Source organism: Zea mays, chromosome 1 (genome assembly GCF_902167145.1).
Source record: "Zea mays cultivar B73 chromosome 1, Zm-B73-REFERENCE-NAM-5.0, whole genome shotgun sequence".
Taxonomy (NCBI): domain Eukaryota; kingdom Viridiplantae; phylum Streptophyta; class Magnoliopsida; order Poales; family Poaceae; genus Zea; species Zea mays.
The window spans coordinates 34,584,721-34,608,025 of NC_050096.1; the positions used below are offsets into that span (position 1 = coordinate 34,584,721).

The 23,305-nt window shown below is 42.4% G+C and overlaps 3 protein-coding genes across 3 annotated transcripts; 2 read left to right on the forward strand and 1 right to left on the reverse strand.

Annotated features, from left to right (window-relative positions):
- Positions 1 to 978: 978 nt before the first annotated feature.
- On the forward strand, positions 979 to 7,633 carry LOC100381766 (vacuolar proton ATPase a3). The gene is made up of 18 exons (NM_001329487.1): positions 979 to 1,275; positions 1,761 to 1,805; positions 2,104 to 2,226; positions 2,305 to 2,412; positions 2,603 to 2,710; positions 2,812 to 2,985; positions 3,737 to 3,874; positions 4,238 to 4,345; positions 4,479 to 4,586; positions 4,682 to 4,830; positions 5,192 to 5,345; positions 5,549 to 5,709; positions 5,801 to 6,007; positions 6,154 to 6,337; positions 6,419 to 6,502; positions 6,595 to 6,797; positions 6,968 to 7,027; positions 7,101 to 7,633. The coding sequence occupies exons 1-18, from the start codon at positions 1,126 to 1,128 to the stop codon at positions 7,303 to 7,305; spliced, it is 2,469 nt and encodes an 822-aa protein (NP_001316416.1). The 5' UTR covers positions 979 to 1,125; the 3' UTR covers positions 7,306 to 7,633.
- Positions 7,634 to 7,688: 55 nt separating this feature from the next.
- On the reverse strand, positions 7,689 to 11,418 carry LOC103633613 (synaptotagmin-5). The gene is made up of 11 exons (XM_008655335.4): positions 11,020 to 11,418; positions 10,713 to 10,814; positions 10,350 to 10,400; positions 10,083 to 10,203; positions 9,887 to 10,005; positions 9,369 to 9,467; positions 9,087 to 9,167; positions 8,901 to 8,986; positions 8,563 to 8,788; positions 8,298 to 8,465; positions 7,689 to 8,218 (listed from the first exon to the last, which is right to left on the reverse strand). The coding sequence occupies exons 1-11, from the start codon at positions 11,122 to 11,124 to the stop codon at positions 7,835 to 7,837; spliced, it is 1,542 nt and encodes a 513-aa protein (XP_008653557.1). The 5' UTR covers positions 11,125 to 11,418; the 3' UTR covers positions 7,689 to 7,834.
- A 472-nt stretch (positions 11,419 to 11,890) lies between these two features.
- On the forward strand, positions 11,891 to 20,371 carry LOC100857099 (guanine-nucleotide-exchange protein). Its single transcript, NM_001254773.1, has 11 exons — positions 11,891 to 13,158; positions 14,375 to 14,692; positions 14,788 to 15,133; positions 15,280 to 15,702; positions 15,776 to 16,062; positions 16,248 to 16,521; positions 17,072 to 17,550; positions 17,661 to 17,982; positions 18,083 to 18,455; positions 18,570 to 19,255; positions 19,760 to 20,371. Exons 1-11 carry the CDS (start codon positions 11,891 to 11,893, stop codon positions 20,369 to 20,371), a joined length of 5,388 nt encoding a protein of 1,795 aa, NP_001241702.1.
- Positions 20,372 to 23,305: the final 2,934 nt, after the last annotated feature.

The following is a 23,305-nucleotide window of genomic DNA, read 5'->3' on the forward strand; positions in this document are numbered from 1 at the left end:
AAATATTTTAAAAACATTTTAAATTTAAATAATAAAGAAAATAGGTTGTTAAAATACCTTCTAAAGGTTTATTAATCTAACTTCATGATCTTCTAGAGCATTTAATAGCCTGCTCTACTAATTTTTTGGAGCTAAAGCAGTTCCAAACATCCCCTAAACCAAATAATTGATCGACTCTACATGCAACGAGAAAGCTTGAAGACAAGACAAGAACAACCAAACAAGTAAATAAAACTATTTAAAATTTACTTTTTACATTAAAAGTGAAATCTTATAATGATAATAAAGCTACCTACCTGAGCTATTTGCATGGACCACCATGCTAGTTGAATTTATTTAACAAATCTGTTGCAAAATTTGTTTGCATGTTAAAAATGGTTTCTTTAATTACATGGTACAAAGGAGATGTTCACATTGCACATATGCTCTTCTCTACGAACACACATATAAATAATAAACTATCCCTCAAACCCTATTTCTATAAGGACCTTTGAAAGTTATTGCTAGAGACGAGATTGACGTTGCATACACCACAAAAGCCATTAAATCGCACGGAGTATAATGTTTACTGAGGCCCTTGTAACCAGGGACCGAGCACCAGTTCAGAACATTTGAAATTGAGCCGTTGTACATCTCTATGGCCATTCGTGCTCGTTTATATGGGCCAAAATTTTAGCTCATCTCGCCTCAATTAATTCCGACGGGCCCAACACGTACCCAATCATGGAGGACTCTTTTCTCATCCACTGCTACGATCCCACCCGGCCCCACAGGTCAGCTAGCCTAATCAATCTCCTCGCGAAATCCAGACACTTCTTCATCGCCGCAGGCAAACACTCAGATCCGAACTCTGGCAACTGGGACCCACAGGTCAGAGTCCCGATAGGTGTTCGGCCCTGCCACGTCTCCGCGTAACCCACATGGTCCACAACCCCCCGGCTGTCTCTACCTCCTTCCTCGCTCACCTCCTCACGACGTGAGGAATCGATCAGGCCACCGCCGTACCCGTCGGAGATCCGCTCCGCCCGCGCGATTTCGATCCGAAACACCTCGTCGGATCTTCAGGGATCTGACTGAGGGGCAGCGCGCCGGCTGCTGACACGGCGGGCACGCGCGCAGCCAGCCATGGCGCGTGGTGGCGGAGGCGGCTGCTGCCCGCCAATGGATCTGATGCGATCGGAGGCGATGCAGCTGGTGCAGGTCATCATACCCGCTGAGTCAGCGCACCTCACCGTCTCCTACCTCGGAGACCTCGGCCTCCTCCAGTTCAAAGACGTATGGTTGCTTGCCCCTGCTCGTCCCTTCGATTACGGGGGTGGGGCGATCCAACTTGCTCCGGAGCTGAATCCCTTTCGATCTAAGATAGTGGTTTGGTGATAAGTAGGACTTCGTGATCGGGGCTTCCTGGGAGTTAGAGAGGGTGTCCTGTGGGCATTGCGATTTTGGGGAATTTGCAGCTATAACGTGCAATTGTTTGCTGTTTACTGTTCTTCAGCGTTGGAATTGTGGTATAATGGTTCACATTGGTGTGATTGGTTGTAGTTGGAGCCATGAATTTAGCATAGGAATGTTTTTATTGGGAATTATCTTGCATATGCAGAATTTCCAGTAGTCAATGAAAATTACAGTTCCAGCAAAAGGTTACGTTGGTATGCTATTGTGCTTCATTAGCTGATCGTGATGGTGTGCTGTTGATTCTTGCTCTGGGTGCTGATTCTTTACCTGTGGGTTTAATCTTATTACTGTTTTTTTTGCCACAGCTTAATATAGATAAGAGCCCGTTTCAACGGACATATGCTGCCCAGGTACATACCCCAGTTACCTTGACAACAATTTTATCTTAATTTTTCCACAACTTTAATCTGAAATTGACATCTATATGCAGTCCCTTCTCGTTGTTGACTCTCTTTTGAGATTAACCTCCTCCTCATGATAAATTACGTTGTAACCTTGACAAGCTATATAAACTTGGCATTTCCTAAACCATAGTCGACAACTCACTTTTTATTTACTCACTAAGTACAGTGCAATTAGGATTATTTACCCATGTGTCTAATATGGTTTTCCATGTTATGTTAATTGTTCTACTCTACTTTCTTACAGATTAAAAGGTGTAGTGAAATGGCTCGTAAATTAAGGTTTTTTAAGGAGCAGATGTCAAAAGCTGACATAACAGCCTCTCCTACACAACTAAATGGAACTCATATGGATTTTGATGAATTGGAGGTATGTTAGTCAATGTGATGCTCCTTGATCATGGATAATAAATCTTGACTTGCTGTTTTAAACACTGCCTAATAACAGATAAAGCTTGGAGAACTGGAAGCTGAGCTAACTGAAGTTAATGCAAACAATGAAAAATTACAGAGGACCTATAATGAGCTATTAGAGTACCATACTGTTCTCCAAAAGGTATAGGTTTCCGAAAGTATTCTACTATTGGATCGAATATGCCTTTGGTGTATATTTTGGCATCATGATAATGTCTATCAAATAGAGCCAGTTTTCCTTCTCACCCTGTGCTCATTCTACAACTTCCGCATAGTGGCCAAGGTACCCATGCGATGTCTTGCACCAAGATTCTAATTAATTGTTTTTTCAGGCTGGTGAATTTTTCTATTCAGCTCAAAGAACTGCTGCAGCGCAACAAATGGAAATGGAGGCAAATCAATCTGGTCAAACTTCACTGGAGAGCCCTCTGTTGGAACAGGTAAAATGATTGTTTTGATATAACAGCAGCACCCTCCTCATCTTATCTTTTTTTATTATATCCCTTTTTAATAATATATCGACACATTTGTATTCTTTTAGGAGATGACAACTGATCCATCAAAACAAGTGAAGCTTGGCTCATTGAGTGGACTTGTTCCAAAGGAAAAGGCAATGGCTTTTGAACGGATCTTATTCCGTGCCACAAGGGGTAACATTTTCCTTAGGCAAGAGCCTGTTGATGAGCCAGTCACTGATCCAGTTTCTAGGGAGAAGGTTGGTACATATTTTCTTGCATTTTTTTAAATTTTGCATTCCTGTCACTTACAAAACATCTACATTGATTATGGTTCTTTTTTATATGCACCGTGAGGAAGAAATATCTGATGGTGTGTTTGGTTTGACTTTTGCCCTCTAAAAGTCAAAAGCCGAACCAAAGGGCTAGGTCCTGGAAGCAGCTTTTTCTAAAAGCCGACTTTCTCGCAGTGCAAAACTGAAAGCACCTCTGAACCTGCTTTTAGCGGTTTTCGGATGAAATTGTGAAAATATATATGGAAGTACTTTTAGCGGCTTTTAGGGGGTTCTATCAAATGGTTTTAGGATTTTTAACAACTCATAGTCGACAATAGCTTTTTTATAGCTCACAGTCTACAACTATTTTTTTCATAGTCACAGCCCAACCAAACAAACCCTGAAAGATATCAACATGACTATTCTTTGTACCAACCGAAATGTTAGGCAAACTCAGTACATATACTCGGACAATTTTGATTGTACTAACACTGATACTTATGGTTTTATGACTATTATGGTATTCAAGTGATTAATTCATGAGTGATGATTGCTATGATACTTATGGTTTTATGACTATTATGGTATTCAAGTGATTAATTCATGATTGATGATTGCTACACTTGATAATATTTCCCATTTATCAGCACACTAAGTCTTCTGTTCTAACTTTAAGTTTGATGTTTATTCTTTGCTTGAACTTATCTATCTGCCAACCTTTTGTATGGTTATGCAGGTAACGAAAAATGCATTTGTCATATTCTACTCTGGAGAGAGAGCAAAAACCAAAATTCTGAAGATATGTGATGCCTTTAATGCGAACCGTTACCCGTTTCCAGAAGATGTTGGCAAACAACTTCATGCTGTTCAGGAGGTCAGCACTTGAAATCGATGTTTGCTGATATTCCTTATTTGAGTTCTTTGTGGTAGATGATAAAATTTGATGTTGTATTATGTGATTTAGATTCTTGTGAAATAGGAATTCAAGTTAGAAAATTCCGCATGCGAAGAACAATGCCCTTTTGGAAATGTACGTGTTTGCATGTGATATGGGTGTGCAATTAAATCATGTTTTGATGCTACCGGAATGGTCTCATTGGATACTTATTTCCACTCACAAATGAATTTGCCTTAAGTCTTAAGAGTTTTGAAATAAGGCTGAGGCACTAATAGGAGTCTTTTCCTGTATCAGTATTCAAACCCATGATATGTTCTGAATTTTAAGATCTTATTATAGGTATCTGGGAAGATCTCAGAGTTGAAGACAACAATTGACATGGGTTTAGCTCATCGTGACAGTATACTAAAAAATATTGCTTCTGATTTTGAACAGTGGAACCATCTGGTAAGCTTCACTTGTTTTCTCCATGAAGTTGATGAAATTTTACGTTTTGAAGTTTACTTATAGCTTTACTTTGCATTCTATCTCATATCACAGTTTTCATTATCATTATTAAATTTCAAAATCAATGCTACAGGTCAAAAAGGAAAAGGCAATTTATCACACCTTGAACATGCTAAGTGTTGATGTTACGAAGAAATGTTTAGTTGCTGAGGGCTGGAGTCCAATTTTTGCAAGCATTCAGGTAGTTAAAATGTGCGCTCACTATGTTTTCCTGGCTTTCGTCCTGATCTCCATTTCGACATTCAAATGGGAATGATTTACAATGGATCTCTGCAGATTCAAGACGCTCTTCAGCGTGCTACTCTTGATAGCAAATCCCAAGTTGGCTCAATATTTCAAGTTCTCAACACAAAAGAATCTCCTCCAACATATTTCCAGACAAATAAATTTACTTCAGCGTTCCAGGAAATTGTTGATGCGTATGGGTACGTTTTCTAAATACCCTTGCAGTTTACTCACATGGACAAGTGATAGGGAACATTTTTGTGTAACTAATGGTAATAAACTGTTGTGTCAAAAGTATATTTTTCTTAATATTTTTTTATTTGGATATGCGTGGCGATTGTTGATCATGGTTAGTGTTAATAACTTTTATATTCATATTTATTTGATTATTTTTTCTGTCAAATAGTCCTTTATTTTTAGAAACACAAATTAGTTCCATAGATGAAGGCTAACATGGACTGCTTATATCTTGTAAATAAAGAAGTGTAATTCATATCATTTGAGGTTTGACTCAATACTGTAAGGTGGATAAGTGCTAATGATGTGTTCCATGTGGTACAGTGTAGCCAAGTATCAAGAAGCAAATCCTGGAGTATTCACCATTGTGACTTTCCCTTTCTTATTTGCTGTCATGTTTGGTGATTGGGGCCATGGAATTTGCTTGTTACTTGCAACACTCTATCTTATAATCCGGGAGAAGAAACTAGCTTCACAGGTTTGCCCACTAGTCTTGGTTGCATTTTGCTTCACTTATCATTGGATCTGTAGTTCTGTGCTACAATTCTAAAACCTGTTTTGGAGTTGGATCGTTTAGCTGTATTCCCCAAGAGCTTTTAAGTATCTGGGCTACGAGAGAAACCTAATTTTGTTAATAATTTTCTTTGTTAAAGCTGCCATTACATCCTTTTTTTATCACAGAAACTTGGAGACATAATGGAGATGATGTTTGGTGGGCGTTATGTAATTATGATGATGGCAGTTTTTTCAATCTACACAGGATTAATATACAATGAATTTTTCTCTGTTCCATTTGGGCTTTTCGGTAAATCTGCCTATGCATGCCGTGATTCTTCTTGCAGGTAAGGAAAATGAGATAAAGAAGCCTAATGTTTATATATTTATAAATTTGCACACTTATCTGGCTCATTAATTTCCACACTTTGGTCATAGTGATGCTACTACCGAAGGACTTCTTAAAGTAAGAGATGCATACCCTTTTGGTGTGGACCCTGTCTGGCATGGTAGCCGCAGTGAGCTACCGTTTCTCAACTCACTGAAGATGAAGATGTCGATTCTTCTTGGAGTTGCACAAATGAACCTTGGGATTGTGATTAGTTACTTCAATGCAAAATTTTTCAGGAACAGTATTAATGTGTGGTAAGTTTATTCACCTTTTATTTTATCAGACAATATGACATTCCATTTTGTGACGAGGATCTACAACAATTGTGAAGAAGCAGTCCTTCAACAGCGTGTTTCAATCATATACTATTGTTTTTTTCACATGTACTCATTTGAAACAGGTACCAGTTCATTCCCCAGCTGATCTTCTTGAACAGCTTATTTGGCTACCTGTCCTTGCTCATTATTATTAAGTGGTGCACGGGGTCGAAAGCAGATCTATACCACGTTATGATCTACATGTTCCTTAGCCCAACAGATGATCTTAGTGAGAACCAGTTGTTTAGTGGCCAGAAGACAGTGCAGGTCTATATTCTTTGTTGATAAGTTCTCTTCTGTGAAGCAGATTGATCTACCATGCCTAACCACTCGCCTTCTCCAACACAGCTTGTTCTACTTCTGCTTGCTTTAGTGTCTGTACCTTGGATGTTGATTCCAAAACCTCTTCTTTTGAAGAAACAACATCAGCAAGTATGTTTACATAGTACTATTCTACCGGTGACTTGATGTTTGTGGCTGCAGTTTATTTTACACTGACTGTTTTTCTATTTCTTTTCGATCAGAGGCATCAAGGTCACCAGTACGCTATGCTTCAGGGCATTGATGAATCAGTGGGAGCAGAATTGGGGGAACATCATGAGGACGCACATGACCACGAGGAGTTTGAGTTCGGTGAAGTTTTTGTTCACCAACTGATTCACACGATAGAATTTGTTCTGGGTGCAGTCTCAAACACCGCTTCATACCTTCGTCTTTGGGCTCTGAGGTAATGCTATTTTAAGCAGTATCTTTATTTACACAGCCTCACCTATGCACAGTCCCATACTTCCTTTGTTTGGCTGCACCCTAATCCACATAGGTGCATTGGAGTGCAGCCAAACAAGTCATTTTATTACCTCACTGGCTACTAACGTGCTACTGATATTCTCCTTTCAGTCTTGCACACTCTGAGTTGTCCACTGTATTCTACGAGAAAGTACTAATGACGGCATATGGGTAAGCAAACAAGTCTCTGGAGCCATTAAAATAAACATCTTCGCGCATTCTGAAATGCCATTGTTTCTTGTAGGTTTAACAATGTTTTCATCCTTATTATTGGTGTCGTCATCTTCATCTTTGCCACGATTGGTGTCTTGCTTGTTATGGAGACCCTGAGTGCATTCCTTCACGCGCTGAGGCTTCACTGGGTGGAGTTCCAGAACAAGTTCTATGAAGGTGATGGCTACAAGTTTGCCCCATTCTCCTTCGCGCTGATTCGTGAGGAGGAAGATTGAGCTTGTCTCAACATTTGTATTTATTGTAGCCGATAAAAAATCTTTGGTGGTCTTTGTTCCCAGACCAAATCATTTTTTCATCTGTTGTGTCGGATGTGGATCATAAACCACCGTCCCTTTGTTTAAACTGGGACGAACAGCATCATTTTTCCTTAGCTATGCAGAGGATTCTTGGGTTGGTTGGCAACAGATATGGGGTGATGTCACCCTTGTATGATGCTAATAAGTAGTTGCCGATTGGGCGGTGTGTTGGATATAAATAAGCACTGTATTGAAGGTTAGACAATCTCCATCACGTTCATTGTCAATAAAATAAAGAGTGCTATTTACGCTGCTGGTGTTAATCATCTCCTGGTCTGTTGTTAACCATTGTCAGTGCTTCATCTTATCCCATTGATACTCTGAATCAGCTGTCTCTTATAACCAAAGCAAAAGCTAAACCAGAATCACGTTATAAAAGTAGTTAAACATGTCGAGTCTGTCTGCTTGTGGGCAATCTAGTAACATAGGTAGCTGCAGCCTAGTTTCGTCAGTCGTCAACGACGTTGGGAACGCTGCTGGTGCTGCGCCTAGAGCTGCTGAAAGGTCCCGTGACAGTCCGGCCAACGAACTTGCCGGCCTTGCTGAGTCCGCTACCGAACGCGCCAATGCCGGAGCCGACGGCGCCGATGCCCGTGCCAACCATCCCAACGCCGGAGCCGGCCGCGCTGACACCCGTGCCGGCAACGGTGCCGGCCGCCGCGATGCCCGTGCCGGCCACGTTGGTGACCGTGGACGCCATGCCGCTTGCCGCGTCCGCGGCGCCGCTGACGGCCCCCGTCTCGCTCTTCACCTTCCGCCGCTCATCCACGGTCTGCTTCTCCAGCTCCAGGGCCTCCCGCGCCTCTGCGTTGGTGAACTGGTGGTACGCCACCTGCAATACAGCTTGCAAGAGGAACGTCAGACAACCGCTGCGAACTGAACACGGAAAGGACGAGGTTGATCGATCCTGCCTTAATGCTGAGCACGCCCCTGTCCTTCTTGTCCTTGACCTTGGTCGTGTCCAGCGACGACAGCAGCTGCAGTTTCACCTCCTGCACGGTTTCCATCTCCAGGTCGCTCAGGGGCAGCTTGGCGATGCCAAGCCTCTTGTCTTGCTTCATCTTGTCCTCATCGAACACCTGGGAGGGCAGAGAAAAAAAGAAGTGGGTCCTTGCCTTAGGAGTACCTCGCTGGAAGGAAACAAACAAGCAGTGAGGTTTGTCAGCTCGTGCCCACCTCAAGAATTAGGGACTGCGTCTCCTTGTCCTCCGAGATCAGATGGAACGTTTCGTTCCAATGGGGGTTGAGGTTGTCGTCAATGACGCTGGTCTTCTCCTTGAACATTGGGCGGATGAACAAGACCACGTAGGGGTCGGATTTGCCGATGAGTTCCTTGTTCTTGAGGGATTCCGCGCGGACCACAGTGACAGTGAGCTTCCCGTGCGGCTTCAGCTCGAGGTCACTGCACAAGGGAGCAGATCACATGTGTCTGTCATTCAAACAACTTTTCCAAGTCGAAAAGATTAAACAACTTCATGCACACGATTCTTAGTAGTAGATCAGACTCTATTAACCTGACGTCTACGTCGACTCCACCCAGTGGAACAATGATTCTGTGTGGCCACTGGAGCATGTCAGTGATCAATGACGCCACCGTGTCCTACAGAAGAATAACGGTGAAATATGGTTATTTTTTCCCTTCCAAGATTTGTAGATACGAATAAAACAAGAGGTGAAAACAAAAGAAATTAATTTCATACGTCAATCATGTCTGAAAGCCCAGGCATTGCGGTCAGGCTTCCTCCCACGGCTTTCAGTATGTAGTCGATCCTCGGTTTTGGCTGCAATTGCATGAAAACCACGCGTCTCAAAAAAAAAAACGCAAAGAAACAAGGCATATTTTCCCTTGGCATTGAAACAAAAAGAAAGATTGTTCTCATACGCAGCATCTCTGACAACGAAGTGTTTACGAACTAGAATTCAAAAATCGAAGCCTATGTAACAGAGGACTAGATGCGTTTCAGTAGCTAAAAGAATCACACCTCGGCCAGAAGAGCAACAACGACAGCAGATATGCATGGTATCTCGTCCGACAACTGGAAGACAACACGGATGATGGTGTACACCTGAAGGTTCTTAAACTGTACACACACATACAAACAAACACGGGAAAAATGATTAGTAGAAGATGCGGAAACGAAATTTGAGGTTTAAACATGAGCTCCTGTTCTTTTGGAAGAGCGTCAGCATAAAATCTCATACCGCAGGCAAACAATTGTAAAGGAGTCCAAAATGATCTAACTAAGAAAATGCGTTTTTTTATTGGTATGCTTAAGCTGTAATTAACAACACCAGTCCACACATGGCCAGGCAGCTGATCCTAGCCCGTCTGAAATCAGACATCGCCTGGCCAGGAACTCATACCACACCACCATCCATTCACGCCCTATTTATACGTGCAAATACTTTCACGATAAAATTTGACACACTTCGATAAAAATGTGGGAAATTAAAGCTGCTAATATCCCTTTTGGCCACGGGTCTGTGGAGATCTGCAAACCTGAATGGGAAGCGAAGCAACAAGTGTCTCGACTGCAAGAATGATATTTGGATCCCCGCCCCAGCGGAAGTCCATGTCCATTGTAATCTGCCCTTTCTTAAAACTGTGAATCCGAATGCCTGAGCACAGAATAGCTTAAGTCATGGCCAAATCCTATGAGAGCGTATACAAGTTGACACCATTTTGTCTTGGCAACCTTCTATTTTCGGTGGAACAGTCCCAAGGGAGAGCCTGCTGAACTTCAGCGAGGATATCCCTGGTGGTCGATAATCATCGAGTATCGGTTCGACAGAATCCCTGATGACCATGGTTGCTGCCTGCAATTAGATGCAACTGCGAATAAGGACGGTTGTTGGCATCAAAACGGTAGATCTGTATGTTTCTTAAAATGTAAGTAACTTCGTCCTAAACTGTTTGCCCGCATAATGAAGTTTTCTGAAGAAACCAAAGCTATCAATCTTACCGCTTCCACGAAGGGCCAAAGCTTGCTCAACTGTTTGTTGAGCCATTTGACCTGAAAGGAGAACCAAAAAAAATATATAACAAGGGAAACATGCAAGCAACAGATCAAGGGGGCATGTATACTGTAGGAGAAGCAACAGCAAGATATGGAATAGGTGGATGTGTCATTTCCCAGGTTTTATGCATCGAAGAGTTATGAAGTTCATAGATATGGGCTGCAAAAAGTTTTCTCTCTGCGGAAGTTTTTGTCTAGCAATTACAACAATAAAAATTCAGATAACTTATGCGATAGTCAATAGCTTGATATCACGGGACATTTTACGGTTCCATGATTATATCTACACCAAGGCAGGTAGCATTTCACCTGTTCGTATTCTGGAAATGATATCCACTGGGGAAGACTTTCTCCACATATTTTCTTCACGTCTTCACGGTTGAGAGATCCCAACGAACTGATAACCGCAGCCTGTTTCAAAACATGCCATTATGTTGAAATTTATCCCAATCAATAATGCACAAATTCAATCAAAGGCATACAGCACACTTTTAACAACCGATCTGTATTTAACAACACCCAAAGGCAGAAAAATCAAGACCAGATAACCGAAGGATGAAGATCGAAACTTTTTATGATCGCATACATCGAATCGGAATGATGTAGCGGCACCTACCTTGTTGCTGCGTTTGGCGGCGCGGCGAGCCATGGCGCGTGCCCAGCCTGCGATCAGGGCGACGCCGACGATCATCCCCATTACGACTCCCGATATGAATCCCATTTCTTCTGTCTTTTTTTTCTCAACGAGCCGAGAAAGAGAGGAAACCACGGAGGAAGACAAAAATTTCAAGTACAAGATTATCTATTACGTACGGAAATTCTTGGATCAAATCGTAGACGATTGTCTCTCCAAATTGTTTATTACTTCTAACACTGCATTTGGGACCAATTTTTTCGCGTGCTACTAGTAATAATAAAGAGAGGGGAGAGACGAGAGAGAGAGAGGGTAATGTGCGAATGGTGAGAAGGTTGTCACGGCGAATTTTGCATGGCTGGATCTCTGCGATCAGTGTGCTTGACGAGCCTTTGGTTCCACACAGGCCCGATACTTACATGGACCAGGCCCATATAGCGAAACTAAACTTGAAGAATGAAGACTCTTAATATAATCATCATAAAAAATATTAATCAATAGGTAAAAAATTCTAAATTACACTCTAAATTTAGCCTATGTCCAGACTCCAGACCACCATTTGATCTAGGCCCCATTTGCGTAAAATACATACGGAGAGTAACAAGCCCGATTCCGATCCTTTCCTACTGCAATATACAAATGCGAAGTACACCAGGTCACCAGCTAGCTCGGCGTCCAACCATCTTTCTCCCTCCCCTCCCCTCCCCTCCCCTGAGTCCCCTCCCCTCCCATCTCTATCCACGACAACCGACGCCCCACTCCCCGATCCAAACCACCTCAAACCCCCGCCCCGCCCAGATCCAGATCCACGCGGCGCGGCGCGACCGCGGCTACCGGATCCCGCCGCGGAATAATGGCCTCCGCGGTTGCGGCGCCGCCGCCAACCCCGCCGGAGTCCGACCCGCGCCTCGTCGAGATCTTCTCCCCCTTCCTCGAGAAGCTCATAAAAAATGCCTCGTGGCGCAACAAGGCGCACTCCAAGCTCTCGCACACCGCCAAGTCCATCCTCGACCGCCTCCAGAAGCCCCCGCCGCCGCCCGCAGCCGAGGCGCAGGCGCCGTCCACGCCGACCTCCTCCCCCTCGACGCCGACCTCCTCTTCCGCACAGCCTGGTCCGTTGCGCAGCCTGTCGCTCGCGGACTCGGAGCTGCTCCTCGCCCCTGTGATCTCGGCACTCGGCTCGGGCAGCGCCAAGCTCGCCGAGGCCGCGCTGGAGCTCCTTCACAGGCTGATCGCACACTCCTACATCCATGGCGAGGCCGACCCATCTGCTGATCCCTCAGCACAGCTCGTCGCCTCACTCCTGGACGCCGCCTGCAATGCGCTTGGCCTTGATGACGAGCACATTGAGCTCCTCCTCCTCAAGACACTCCTCTCGGCGGTCACCTCTACGTCTGTACGCCTCCACGGCGATTGCCTTCTACGTGCCGTGCGCGCATGTTATGATATGTACCTCGGGAGCCGTAGTGCCGTCAATCAAGCCACTGCCAAGGCTTCGCTTGTGCAGATGCTGGTGATTGTGTTCCGCCGAATGGAAGCTGACTCCTCGACCGTGCCTGTACAACCCATAGTCGTGGCTGATGTGATTGAGCTACCTGATGCAATTTCGGGCTCCTCGCCCACTGCTGACCCCAACGTTGTACAGGGATTCATTTCGAAGATCATTGGTGACTTCGATGGTGCACTCACACCTCTGGCTCGGACAACTTCATCAGCAGGGGCAGGACCCACCGTTGCCCATGATGGTGCATTTGAGACAACGGCAGCGGCAGAGGAAGGGGCAAACCCAGCGGATTTGCTTGATTCAACAGATAAGGACATGCTTGATGCCAAGTACTGGGAGATCAGCATGTACAAAACAGCTATTGAGGGTCGTAAAGATGAGCTTGGTGTCGAGGGGGCAGTGGTTGGCACCTTGGACGATGATGCTGATGTGAGAATTGGGAACAAGTTACGGAGGGATGCTTTCTTAGTTTTCCGGGCTTTGTGTAAGCTTTCCATGAAGACACCACCCAAGGATGCACCAGCAGATCCCATAGTAATGCGGGGAAAGATCCTTGCTCTTGAGCTTCTCAAGATCTTGCTTGAAAATGCTGGGGCTGTGTTCCGGACCAGTGAGAGGTAACATAAGCACTTACTGAAACTTTTGACAAACAAGTTTAATGCTCTTCTGAATTTGTGTAAATGTTGTACCAGTATTGAACAATAATTCGTGTGTCGCTTTATTGCATGAAAACTGAAAAGGTGGCACAAAAGGTTTAGGCACTGAATTGGTATGGTGATAGTGTTTCGATGTATGCCTATGTCAACAAATTTAGAAAAAAATACTTGAATTCCTAATTGCATCTGGCAGGGATTGAACTGATGTCACACTGCTCATTGTTTAGACGTTGAAATGAAATAGAAACCTAATGAACTTTCTTTGATGTCCTGGAAAAAAGGAACTTGGAGAGTTATTCTCTAAAGACGCTATTGATTTTTAATTTTCATGCACTTTGTTGTATACTTGTATTATTTGGTTAATTGGATTCATGCTCCATCTGGCTTTGTTTGTACTGCAAGAACTACCATTGGCAATTGAATGAAACTACTTGACTGGAAAGTGATCAATGGCTAGAAGAATATAGCTGGAATTGGCAGTAGGGAACATGTTTTAGCTTACAATACACAAATGTGCAAGTATTTCTTCTATTGGGTGGACTAGGTATTGTCAGAACAGAAATGATAAAATTACAATGCATTCATGTGGATAGTAATAGGTAGTTAGCTTTTCAGCAACAAAGTCTACATTCATTTTTTCGCAATGACAATTCACAGTCAGCCTCCTTCATGCACAAACTGTTGTGCTAGGAGAACCAAGATTCTATAAGTGTTGTCACTGGAAAAATTGATGAGCTTACAAATATAATAATATATAGACTGTTGCCTAATTTGTTGCTAAAGCCCCCCCCCCCCCCGGTTACAACGTGTAAGCAGTTTTTCCGGAAATTTAGCAAAGAAATATCACTTATGGTAGTGGCAACAATTATTTCAGTTGCCTTTGTCTATACTGGTGCTTTAAATTACTTGATGGGCGGGAATCATTCTGCTGAGAAATGTTTGATATTAAAATGTTGGCATGGGAATATACATTACCAACATACCAACACATATAACAAATACTATTCAATATTCTATGTACAATATCATCTTGTGTCATGGTACTTGATATAATCAATAGTTCATATTTGTTGCACAGTAATTGTGTTGATATTAAAGATGTATAACCCATTCTCTTGATTATTTTTATGTTTCTCGGAGGATTCCTGTTTGATCAAGATCTTTTTAACATGTCCAGGTTTCTCGGTGCTATCAAGCAGTATCTATGCCTGTCACTTTTAAAGAACTGTGCCTCATCCCATATGATTGTTTTTCAGCTATCTTGTTCTATTTTTATTAGCTTAGTGGCAAGATTCAGACCAGGATTGAAGGCAGAGATTGGTGTATTCTTTCCCATGATCATCTTGAGAGTGTTGGAAAATATTGCTCAACCAAATTATCAGGCAAAGATGATTGTTCTTCGTTTTTTGGAAAAGCTCTGTGGTGATTCTCAAATCCTAGTTGATATTTTCCTTAATTATGATTGTGATGTCCACTCATCAAACATATTTGAGAGGTACTGGAGCATTCAGTTTTCTTAGTGCTCTGGTTCAGCATTAGTTATATTTACTATTCTTTTTGTGATATTTTACTTGATGTTTTAACCAATAGGATGGTAAATGGTCTACTAAAGACAGCTCAAGGACCTCCTGCTGGTGTCCCTACCACATTGGTACCACCTCAGGACACCACAATGAAAAGTGAAGCAATGAAATGCTTAGTTGCTATTCTGAGGTCCATGGGAGATTGGATGAATAAGCAGCTACGAATTCCAGATCCTGCTTCTCCTAATGTAGAATCAGAGAAGAACGACAATGATGATGGCAATGAGCTTCCGCAGGCAGATAACAATGGAGATGAGTCTAGTGAAGCATCTGATTCACATTCTGAGTTATCGAATGGAATTTCAGAGGCAGCATCATTGGAACAACGTCGAGCTTACAAGATAGAGCTTCAGGTGGATGATACTATACTAGTTATTTTGCTTTCAATTCTTAGCGGGAATGTGCTTGTTGCTATACAACTTGCTGCATCTCCAGTTCTCGATTGTTTTTGTTGATTCGTTTCTTCTTATATGGTTGATTAATTATTGCTGAATAACAGGAGGGTATCTATTTGTTTAATCGGAAGCCGAAGAAGGGGATTGAGTTCCTTGTTAATGCAAGCAAGGTGGGGGAGACACCAGAGGAGATAGCTGCGTTCCTAAAAAGTGCTTCTGGCTTGAACAAGACTATGATTGGTGATTATTTAGGTGAAAGGGAAGATTTATCGCTGAAAGTCATGCATGCATATGTGGACTCATTTGATTTTCAAAGACTGGAGTTTGATGAAGCAATTAGAGCTTTCCTCCAAGGCTTCAGGTTGCCTGGAGAAGCTCAGAAGATTGATCGGATTATGGAAAAGTTTGCAGAGCGTTACTGCAAATGTAATCCAAAGGCCTTTTCCAGTGCAGATACAGCTTATGTTCTGGCTTATTCAGTCATAATGCTTAACACTGATGCACATAACCCAATGGTCAAAAATAAGGTACTTTCTTGTGGTGAAGGTTCTTTTGCGGAGTTCTGGTTTACACAATTATGTAACATGTTACTCGATGCAGATGTCACCAGAAGATTTCATTAGAAACAATCGTGGTATCGATGATGGGAAGGACCTACCTGAAGAATTTATGAGATCATTGTATGAAAGGATTTGGAAAAAGGAGATTAAGATGAAAGAAGATGAATTTGTTCCACAGCAGCAACAATCAACAAGTTCTAACAAAATTCTTGGGTTGGATAACATTCTTAACATTGTTGTACGCAAGCGAGGTTCATCTATGGAGACAAGTGATGACCTCATTAAGCATATGCAGGAGCAATTTAAAGAAAAGGCCCGCATGTCTGAGTAAGTTATTAGATGTTGAGATGTATAGTGGTATCGGCTTGGCTAGACCGCTAGATTAAGATTCTTGTTTTATTTCAACATTTTTTCTGTTTTGCTAACAATATATTTAGGGTCTTGTAGTATGTTTCGACATTTAATTTATCAGTTAATGTTTTAACTATGACTTTTTTTTTTGGAACAACCAGGTCTGTATTTTATCCAGCCACAGATGTAGTTGTTTTGAAGTTCATGGTTGAGGTTTGCTGGGCTCCTATGCTTGCAGCATTCAGTGTTCCACTTGACCAGAGTGATGATGAAATTGTTGTATCCCAGTGCCTTGAAGGATTTCGCTCTGCAATCCATGTTACTGCAGCCATGTCAATGAAGACTCAAAGAGATGCATTTATCACTTCACTTGCCAAGTTTACATCACTTCACTCTGCTGCTGATATTAAGCAGAAAAATGTTGAAGCCATTAAGGTTTGCTCTGTTTATTAAGACATAACTGTTAAGCCATCTGCTCTTCACTTGGTTGGACCATTCTCAATCTTCTTAATGCTTGTTGAAAAGATCATAACAAATATTAAATCGAACCATGATGCTTAGAAGTTTGCTTCCTTTTCAAGTTTAAAATTCAACCCATTTATACGACATGTGGGTCCAGGCTAAATTTGGAGAAGTACTTTTGATACCTTGATTGATGTAGTGAGTAGTGATACTCATATAAGACTGGAGTTGGTTCCGAGTTAGAGCTGCTTGGTTTAATAATGGGATGAACTGAACATTTAGTAATATTGCATTATCACATTGAGCAAAATATTCTAATCAAGGAGCAAATTTCCCAATTCCCTGTTTGCGGATTCTATCCTTCATCCATTCTTGTCATTTGAATGCCTTATTGTAGATTGAGTGATATGCATGCCTTATGTCGTGCTGCTAGTTGCAGTCTTCCATATTTTAGTTTGAGAATCATGATAAAATCTTTTATCATTCTTATGTTCTCTTCTTATGGTGGTGGATTGCCTCACAGGCAATTCTATTAATTGCAGATGAAGATGGAAATTACTTGCAAGAAGCATGGGAGCATATATTGACATGTGTTTCTCGTTTTGAAAATCTACATCTTGTTGGAGAGGGAGCACCTCCAGATGCCACTTTCTTTGCGCTGCAGCAGCCGGACCTTGATAAATCAAAACAGGCTAAGTCATCGATTCTTCCTGTTCTGAAAAAGAAGGCTCCTAATGCTACTTCAGCTTCTAAAAGAGGCTCTTATGATAGCGCTGGTGTCGGTGGCAAAGCTTCTGGTGTGGATCAAATGAATAATGAGGTGACAAGCCTCTTGGAGCAAGTTGGGATGGCTGAAATGAACCGTGTATTTGTAAGAAGTCAAAAACTCAACAGCGAGGGTATAATTGATTTTGTGAAGGCTCTCTGTAAGGTTTCAATGGAGGAATTACGTTCGGCTTCTGATCCACGAGTTTTTAGTCTGACAAAGATAGTCGAGATAGCGTAAGGAATCTGAGGCTTTATTATCATTACTACATTGCAATGTGTTTTTTTACATTTCTGTTCGGTCTTATAGACAGTGCATGATTTTTTTTTTTTTTGCCCTCTTGTAGGCATTACAATATGAACCGCATCAGACTTGTTTGGTCAAGTATATGGCATGTCTTGTCTGATTTTTTTGTCACCATTGGCTGCTCAGAAAATCTTTCAATCGCAATATTTGCTATGGACTCCTTGCGGCAGTTATCTATGAAGTTCCTGGAGCGTGAGGAGCTCACAAACTACAATTTCCAAAATGAATTTATGAAGCCTTTTGTTGTTGTAATGAGGAAGAGCCGAGCTGTTGAGATCAGAGAACTTATCATTAGGTGTGTCTCTCAAATGGTATTGGCCCGTGTTAGTCATGTGAAGTCAGGGTGGAAGAGTATGTTTATGGTATGACACCTTCACTCATGTACCATAACTCTTATCTAAAGACCTCTGCAACATTCTTGTTTTCAGTCCTGAACATGGATTGCCGGTTTACATCTTTCAGGTCTTTGCGACAGCGTCATATGATGATCACAAAAATATTGTACTATTGGCCTTTGAAATTATAGAAAAGATTTTGCGGGAATACTTTCCATACATTACTGAGACTGAGACAACGACTTTCAACGATTGTGTGAATTGTCTTATCGCGTTTACTAACAGCAGGTTTAACAAGGATATAAGTCTTAATGCAATTGGATTTCTTCGATTCTGCGCAGCAAAGTTGGCCGAAGGTGATATTGGATCCTCAAGGTTGAAGGACAATCCTTCAAACAGTAATCCACCCTCGCCTCATTTGACTAATGATGGAAAGCAGGAATGCACAGTTCTTGTTGACAAGGAAGACCATATACACTTTTGGTTTCCTTTACTAGCGGGTAATTATGTATTTTTTCTTTTTGTTTCTATGGCTATTTTCTGCTGTATGCTGTTGAAATTATTATATTTCCAGAGCATGTGGTAATGTTAGCTTTTATATGAAAACTTTGCAGGACTGTCTGAACTTACCTTTGACTTAAGACCAGAAATCAGGAAAAGTGCTTTGCAAGTGTTATTTGATACATTAAGAAACCATGGCCATCTTTTCTCTCTGCCTTTATGGGAGAAGGTGTTTGATTCAGTGCTTTTCCCCATATTTGATTATGTACGTCATGCTATTGATCCATCTGGTAATCCTCCACAAGGACAAAGCGTGGAAAATGATCCTGCAGAACTTGATCAAGATGCTTGGTTATACGAGACATGCACTTTGGCACTTCAGTTGGTTGTAGATCTCTTTGTTAAGTTCTATGATACAGTCAATCCTCTTCTAAAGAAGGTTCTGCTGCTCTTGACAAGTTTCATAAAGCGTCCCCATCAGAGTCTTGCTGGTATAGGTATTGCTGCATTTGTTCGTTTGATGAGCAGTGCTGGATCTATGTTCGTGGATGAAAAATGGCTAGAGGTTGTATTGTCATTGAAAGAAGCTGCCACTGAGACACTTCCTGATTTCACTTATGTTTCATCTGGAGCCTACCTGGAAAATGTGCCAACAGAAAATGGAGTCTCTGCTGACAATAGAGAGGACGAATCTGAACCAGTAGCGGATGACAATGAAGAATCCTCTAGATCAAGGAATCTATACTTTACAATTGGTGATGCCAAATGTCGAGCTGCTGTACAACTCCTGTTGATTCAGGTAGATAGGCTTATATTTGCTTTTCTCAGAGCTCTAATTTTCTTGAATTATTTGAATCTGGTACATAATCTGTGAACGGGTCGTTGAGATTGAGAAAAATGAAAAACTTGGCAATGCCACATCATGCATATGTAGGGTTGATAACATAGGTGAGGGTTTATATAAGTATTGTTAACCCATAAAAAGATTTCTAATGGAGAAACAAGAAAATATATAGTTCTGCGCCCTCCTATCTTGAAGTTTCCTTTTGGTATTCCATGATGGTGATCTCCTTAGGTACAATATATCATTAGACAAACTAAACATAATAAGTAAAATTTATTCAGAATATTCCCCTGCCCCTGTAAAGTCTTTCTCAGCCATTTCTTATCCACTCAACCAAAAAAATTATTACCTAGTTTTTTCAATTGTAATTTGTATGCAATATCAACTTCTAAAAATGAGGTTGGTAATTTCTACATGACAGTGCCAGCTGTATTTACTTTTATGCATTTCTTTGTGTAGGCTGTGATGGAGGTATATAACATGTACAGAGGACAGTTATCAGCACAGAACACAGTAATCCTCTTCGAAGCCTTGCATACTGTTGCCGCACATGCTCACAAAATAAACAGTGATAGTGATTTGCGTTCCAAGTTGCAAGAGTTGGGCTCGATGACACAGATGCAGGACCCGCCATTGTTACGCCTTGAGAATGAGTCGTACCAGCTGTGCCTCAGTATCCTTCAGAACATATTTCTGGACAGCTCTCCTGATCATGGAAGCACAGAGGTGGTGGAGAGTCACCTTATTGGCTTGTGCAAGGAGGTCCTTGAGGTATACTTGAGCACAGCAAGACCTTCTCAGCCTTCCAGTGGCACACAGCCGCTAGGCCATTGGCTTATCCCTGTTGGTTCATCGAAGCGAAGGGAACTTGCGGCAAGAGCACCTCTTGTTGTCTCAACCCTGCAAGCTATCAGCGGACTAGGTGACTCAGCTTTCGAGAAGAACCTTCGCCAGTTCTTTCCTCTTCTCGCTGGGCTCATAAGCTGCGAGCATGGTTCTAGTGAAGTACAGGTGGCCCTGAGTGATATGTTCAGCACTTGGGTTGGCCCACTCGTTCTCCAGTCTTGCTGATGCTGAACATCATGTTATACATAGTAGTATACATCCCATCGTGTTCCTCCTTTCCTCCATTATGTTATGTTAATCTTTTAGTCGCTGGGAGTTCATATTGTTGTGCTGAACTGATCATGCAGATCAATTTTTCCTTGACGTTATTTTCTTGTTCGTATCGGGAGGAGTGTATGTCACTATAGAGAACTGAATTATGTACGGTAGTTTAGCTAAAATTGTGCCCATTCTGTTCCTAATGTGCTGATTTCTAGATTTTTAGGCATGTTTTGCATGCTTTTGCTCAGTAGCGTTTCTCCTTTCTGGAATTCTGGAATGTGGTAGGGTTGGATTATAATTCTTGCGAGTTGGGTGTGTTAGGCTATCTTCTTTTATCTTACCTTCTATTTTAAACTCTATTATGTAATTAGTGCAATTTATAGTATAAAACATTGTTTTGCACGTCCATTTACACTGGCCGTTGGAGATGGCCATAGCGGATATATAAATTTCCATATATTCCAAACAATAGGCATATATGAGTGTTTTGATCAAGGAAAAATTAATAAAATATACTGACTTATTATTTATATAATGTGTTGTTATTTGCTAAAGAATCAATATCTCATGCATTTTGAATATAAATCTGTATATGCAAGTTTGTGTGTGTTGGTCATGGCTTTGCACAATTTGACTTCCTATATAAACAAAAGATGCCTATTATTTTATGATGGAGAGCGAATTATAATTTTTTTAGTTGACATTGATTTATGTTGATTGTTGATTAGCATCAAAAAGTGATACAAGTAACAAGTGATCATCTTTCATCGTAAACAAGTTCAATATCTCGCTGTACTCTGGATCTAGAAGAGAGAACAACCAAGAGATTCTGTCCAAAGATGCGTATTTAAAATAAGCTCTATGGAGGTTTACAACTGTACCCACACGAAGACCAAGGACAAACCTTCATACTAGTGCCCGCAGGTCGCCGATGAACGGGTTTATCAGATTTATCGAAAAATCTGTCATTTTTATCGTTTTGCTTTCAGATGGTTTTTTAGAAAACTCAATTTGCATAGTATAATACATAGATTATGTCCAAATCATCTAAGTCGAAAAATACACATATAATATTATATATATATATCTTATATCTTATGTACTAACTATTAAGCCATTACTGTAGACCACCCCCGCCTCCGTTCGCCCGACCTCCGAAAACCCCGTCGCGATTCCAACCGCAATCCGCCGCGCCTCCGCAAAACCTTCGCGAGAGCCGTATCCACCGCAAACCCAGCCTCCTTCACGCCCTCTCCCGCCGACTCCGGCTCGCGGAGCCGGTACGGTGGCCTCGGGAGTGGCGCGCCCGCGTCCGTCGACCGCGCTGACGACGACTGGTCGCGCGGGAAGAAGCCGCTGCCATCAGGCCCGTCGCGCTACCCGAGCCTTGGCTCCACGGGCGGCGGCTTTCGCGACTCGCCCGTCTCGACCGACTCCTCCGATCGCTGGTCCCGTGCCGCACCGAGCAATGACGACCGTGAGAGACCTCGCATCGTGCTTGATCCGCCCAAACGTGACGCCTTGGCCACCCCTACCCCTCCTGCTGAGGTGGGACGCAGCCGTCCGAGCCCATTTGGAGCCGCGAGGCCACGGGAGGATGTGCTGGCCGATAAGGGGCTGGACTGGAAAATGGAAACTGAGATTGATCAGAAGAGGACTAGCCGACCCACTAGCTCGCAGTCGAGTAGGAGTGTAGGACAGAGAGTGCTCGACCATCACGTCCTGGGAGCCCCGGGTCACAGATATCAGCCACCGGTAGTGAAGCTGCACCCACGGCGCGCCCGAAGGTTAATCATTTTGGTGAAGCAATGCCAAGGGAGGTGATTCTGCAAGAGAAAGGGAAGGACTGGAGGAAGATTGACCAAGAGCCGGAGCATCGCCAGATTGATAGGTATGCCATGTATTGATCTGAACCGACTCTCACAAAGCATGCACCATTAGTATTTGCATGTGGATTCAATACCGAAATAAAAACTAGGGCTGTCTCAAGATCCTCGTCTGCGTCGGCTCTGGCTCTGATCCCTCCACCGGCTCCGACATCAACACTGACGACCACCTCGACGAGGTCAGCATTGTTGCGTGCCCGCCTCCCTTGTGCTGCGGAATGCGGCGTCTCTTCTCTTTAGCCTCTTTCTTTCCAAGTTCGCCTCCGAGCTGCTGCTTCGTTGGATTGTTACTTGCTTTGATTGGTTCCCTACTGTTGCTTCATCCAATTAGTTGCTTTGATTGGTTCGAGTAAGAATTTTGTAGTTAGTGAATGTGCACTGTTTGTGTTATAGCATGTCTGTGAATGTGCCAGCCACCGTCCACTAGGATAAAGATAAATAATGAATGGAGTGCTTGAGCTCTGTGAGTGATTGAAGCCATTTGGAGCAGCTATATTTGACCAACTTGCGAGATGTTTCATGTGCTCGATGATTTGGCTTCAACAGTTAGATAGGAAACTGACTGCGATTTGGAGGGAACCGACTGTTTCCAGTTGGAAAATCGAAGTGGACAAGAGGTTCTTTAGCATCTTCTTTTGTGAGAGAATATCAGACATTTAGGCTCAGTGACCTCCTGAGTAGGCTGGAAAAGAACAGAAAATAGAACAAGTTTGATGGTTTCTCATAGCATATGTCGAAACGTTCAGTTCATGCCAACATACCAGATGAAGAAAGAATTGCTGAAGAGAGAGGGTATGAGAAATGAATGTCAATCATCCAAAAGCAACAACCTTCCAAACTAAACAGAAGCAAACAGTAGCCAAAATTTAACTAAACACCTGGATCTGTGCACATTCTGCTAAGGTATCCTAATATTAGTCACAGAACAAGTTTGATGGTTTCTTTTATTTCCATCGAACTTAATGTTTCTTAGCATGCCAATTTAGAGGGGGCATTCCAGGCCTACATGATC

Excerpts from the sequence above, each read along its gene's own strand:
- LOC100381766 (NM_001329487.1), top strand. The coding sequence starts at position 1,126 with ATGGCGCGTGGTGGCGGAGGCGGCTGCTGCCCGCCAATGGATCTGATG. Across the intron at positions 2,227-2,304 it reads TGGATTTTGATGAATTGGAG|ATAAAGCTTGGAGAACTGGA; the intron begins GTATGTTAGTCA and ends GCCTAATAACAG. Across the intron at positions 4,587-4,681 it reads CAATTTTTGCAAGCATTCAG|ATTCAAGACGCTCTTCAGCG; the intron begins GTAGTTAAAATG and ends GGATCTCTGCAG.
- LOC103633613 (XM_008655335.4), bottom strand. The coding sequence starts at position 11,124 with ATGGGATTCATATCGGGAGTCGTAATGGGGATGATCGTCGGCGTCGCC. Across the intron at positions 10,815-11,019 it reads CCGCCAAACGCAGCAACAAG|GCTGCGGTTATCAGTTCGTT; the intron begins GTAGGTGCCGCT and ends GTTTTGAAACAG. Across the intron at positions 8,789-8,900 it reads GGAGTCGACGTAGACGTCAG|TGACCTCGAGCTGAAGCCGC; the intron begins GTTAATAGAGTC and ends TCCCTTGTGCAG.
- LOC100857099 (NM_001254773.1), top strand. The coding sequence starts at position 11,891 with ATGGCCTCCGCGGTTGCGGCGCCGCCGCCAACCCCGCCGGAGTCCGAC. Across the intron at positions 14,693-14,787 it reads TCATCAAACATATTTGAGAG|GATGGTAAATGGTCTACTAA; the intron begins GTACTGGAGCAT and ends TTTAACCAATAG. Across the intron at positions 17,551-17,660 it reads ACAAAGATAGTCGAGATAGC|GCATTACAATATGAACCGCA; the intron begins GTAAGGAATCTG and ends GCCCTCTTGTAG.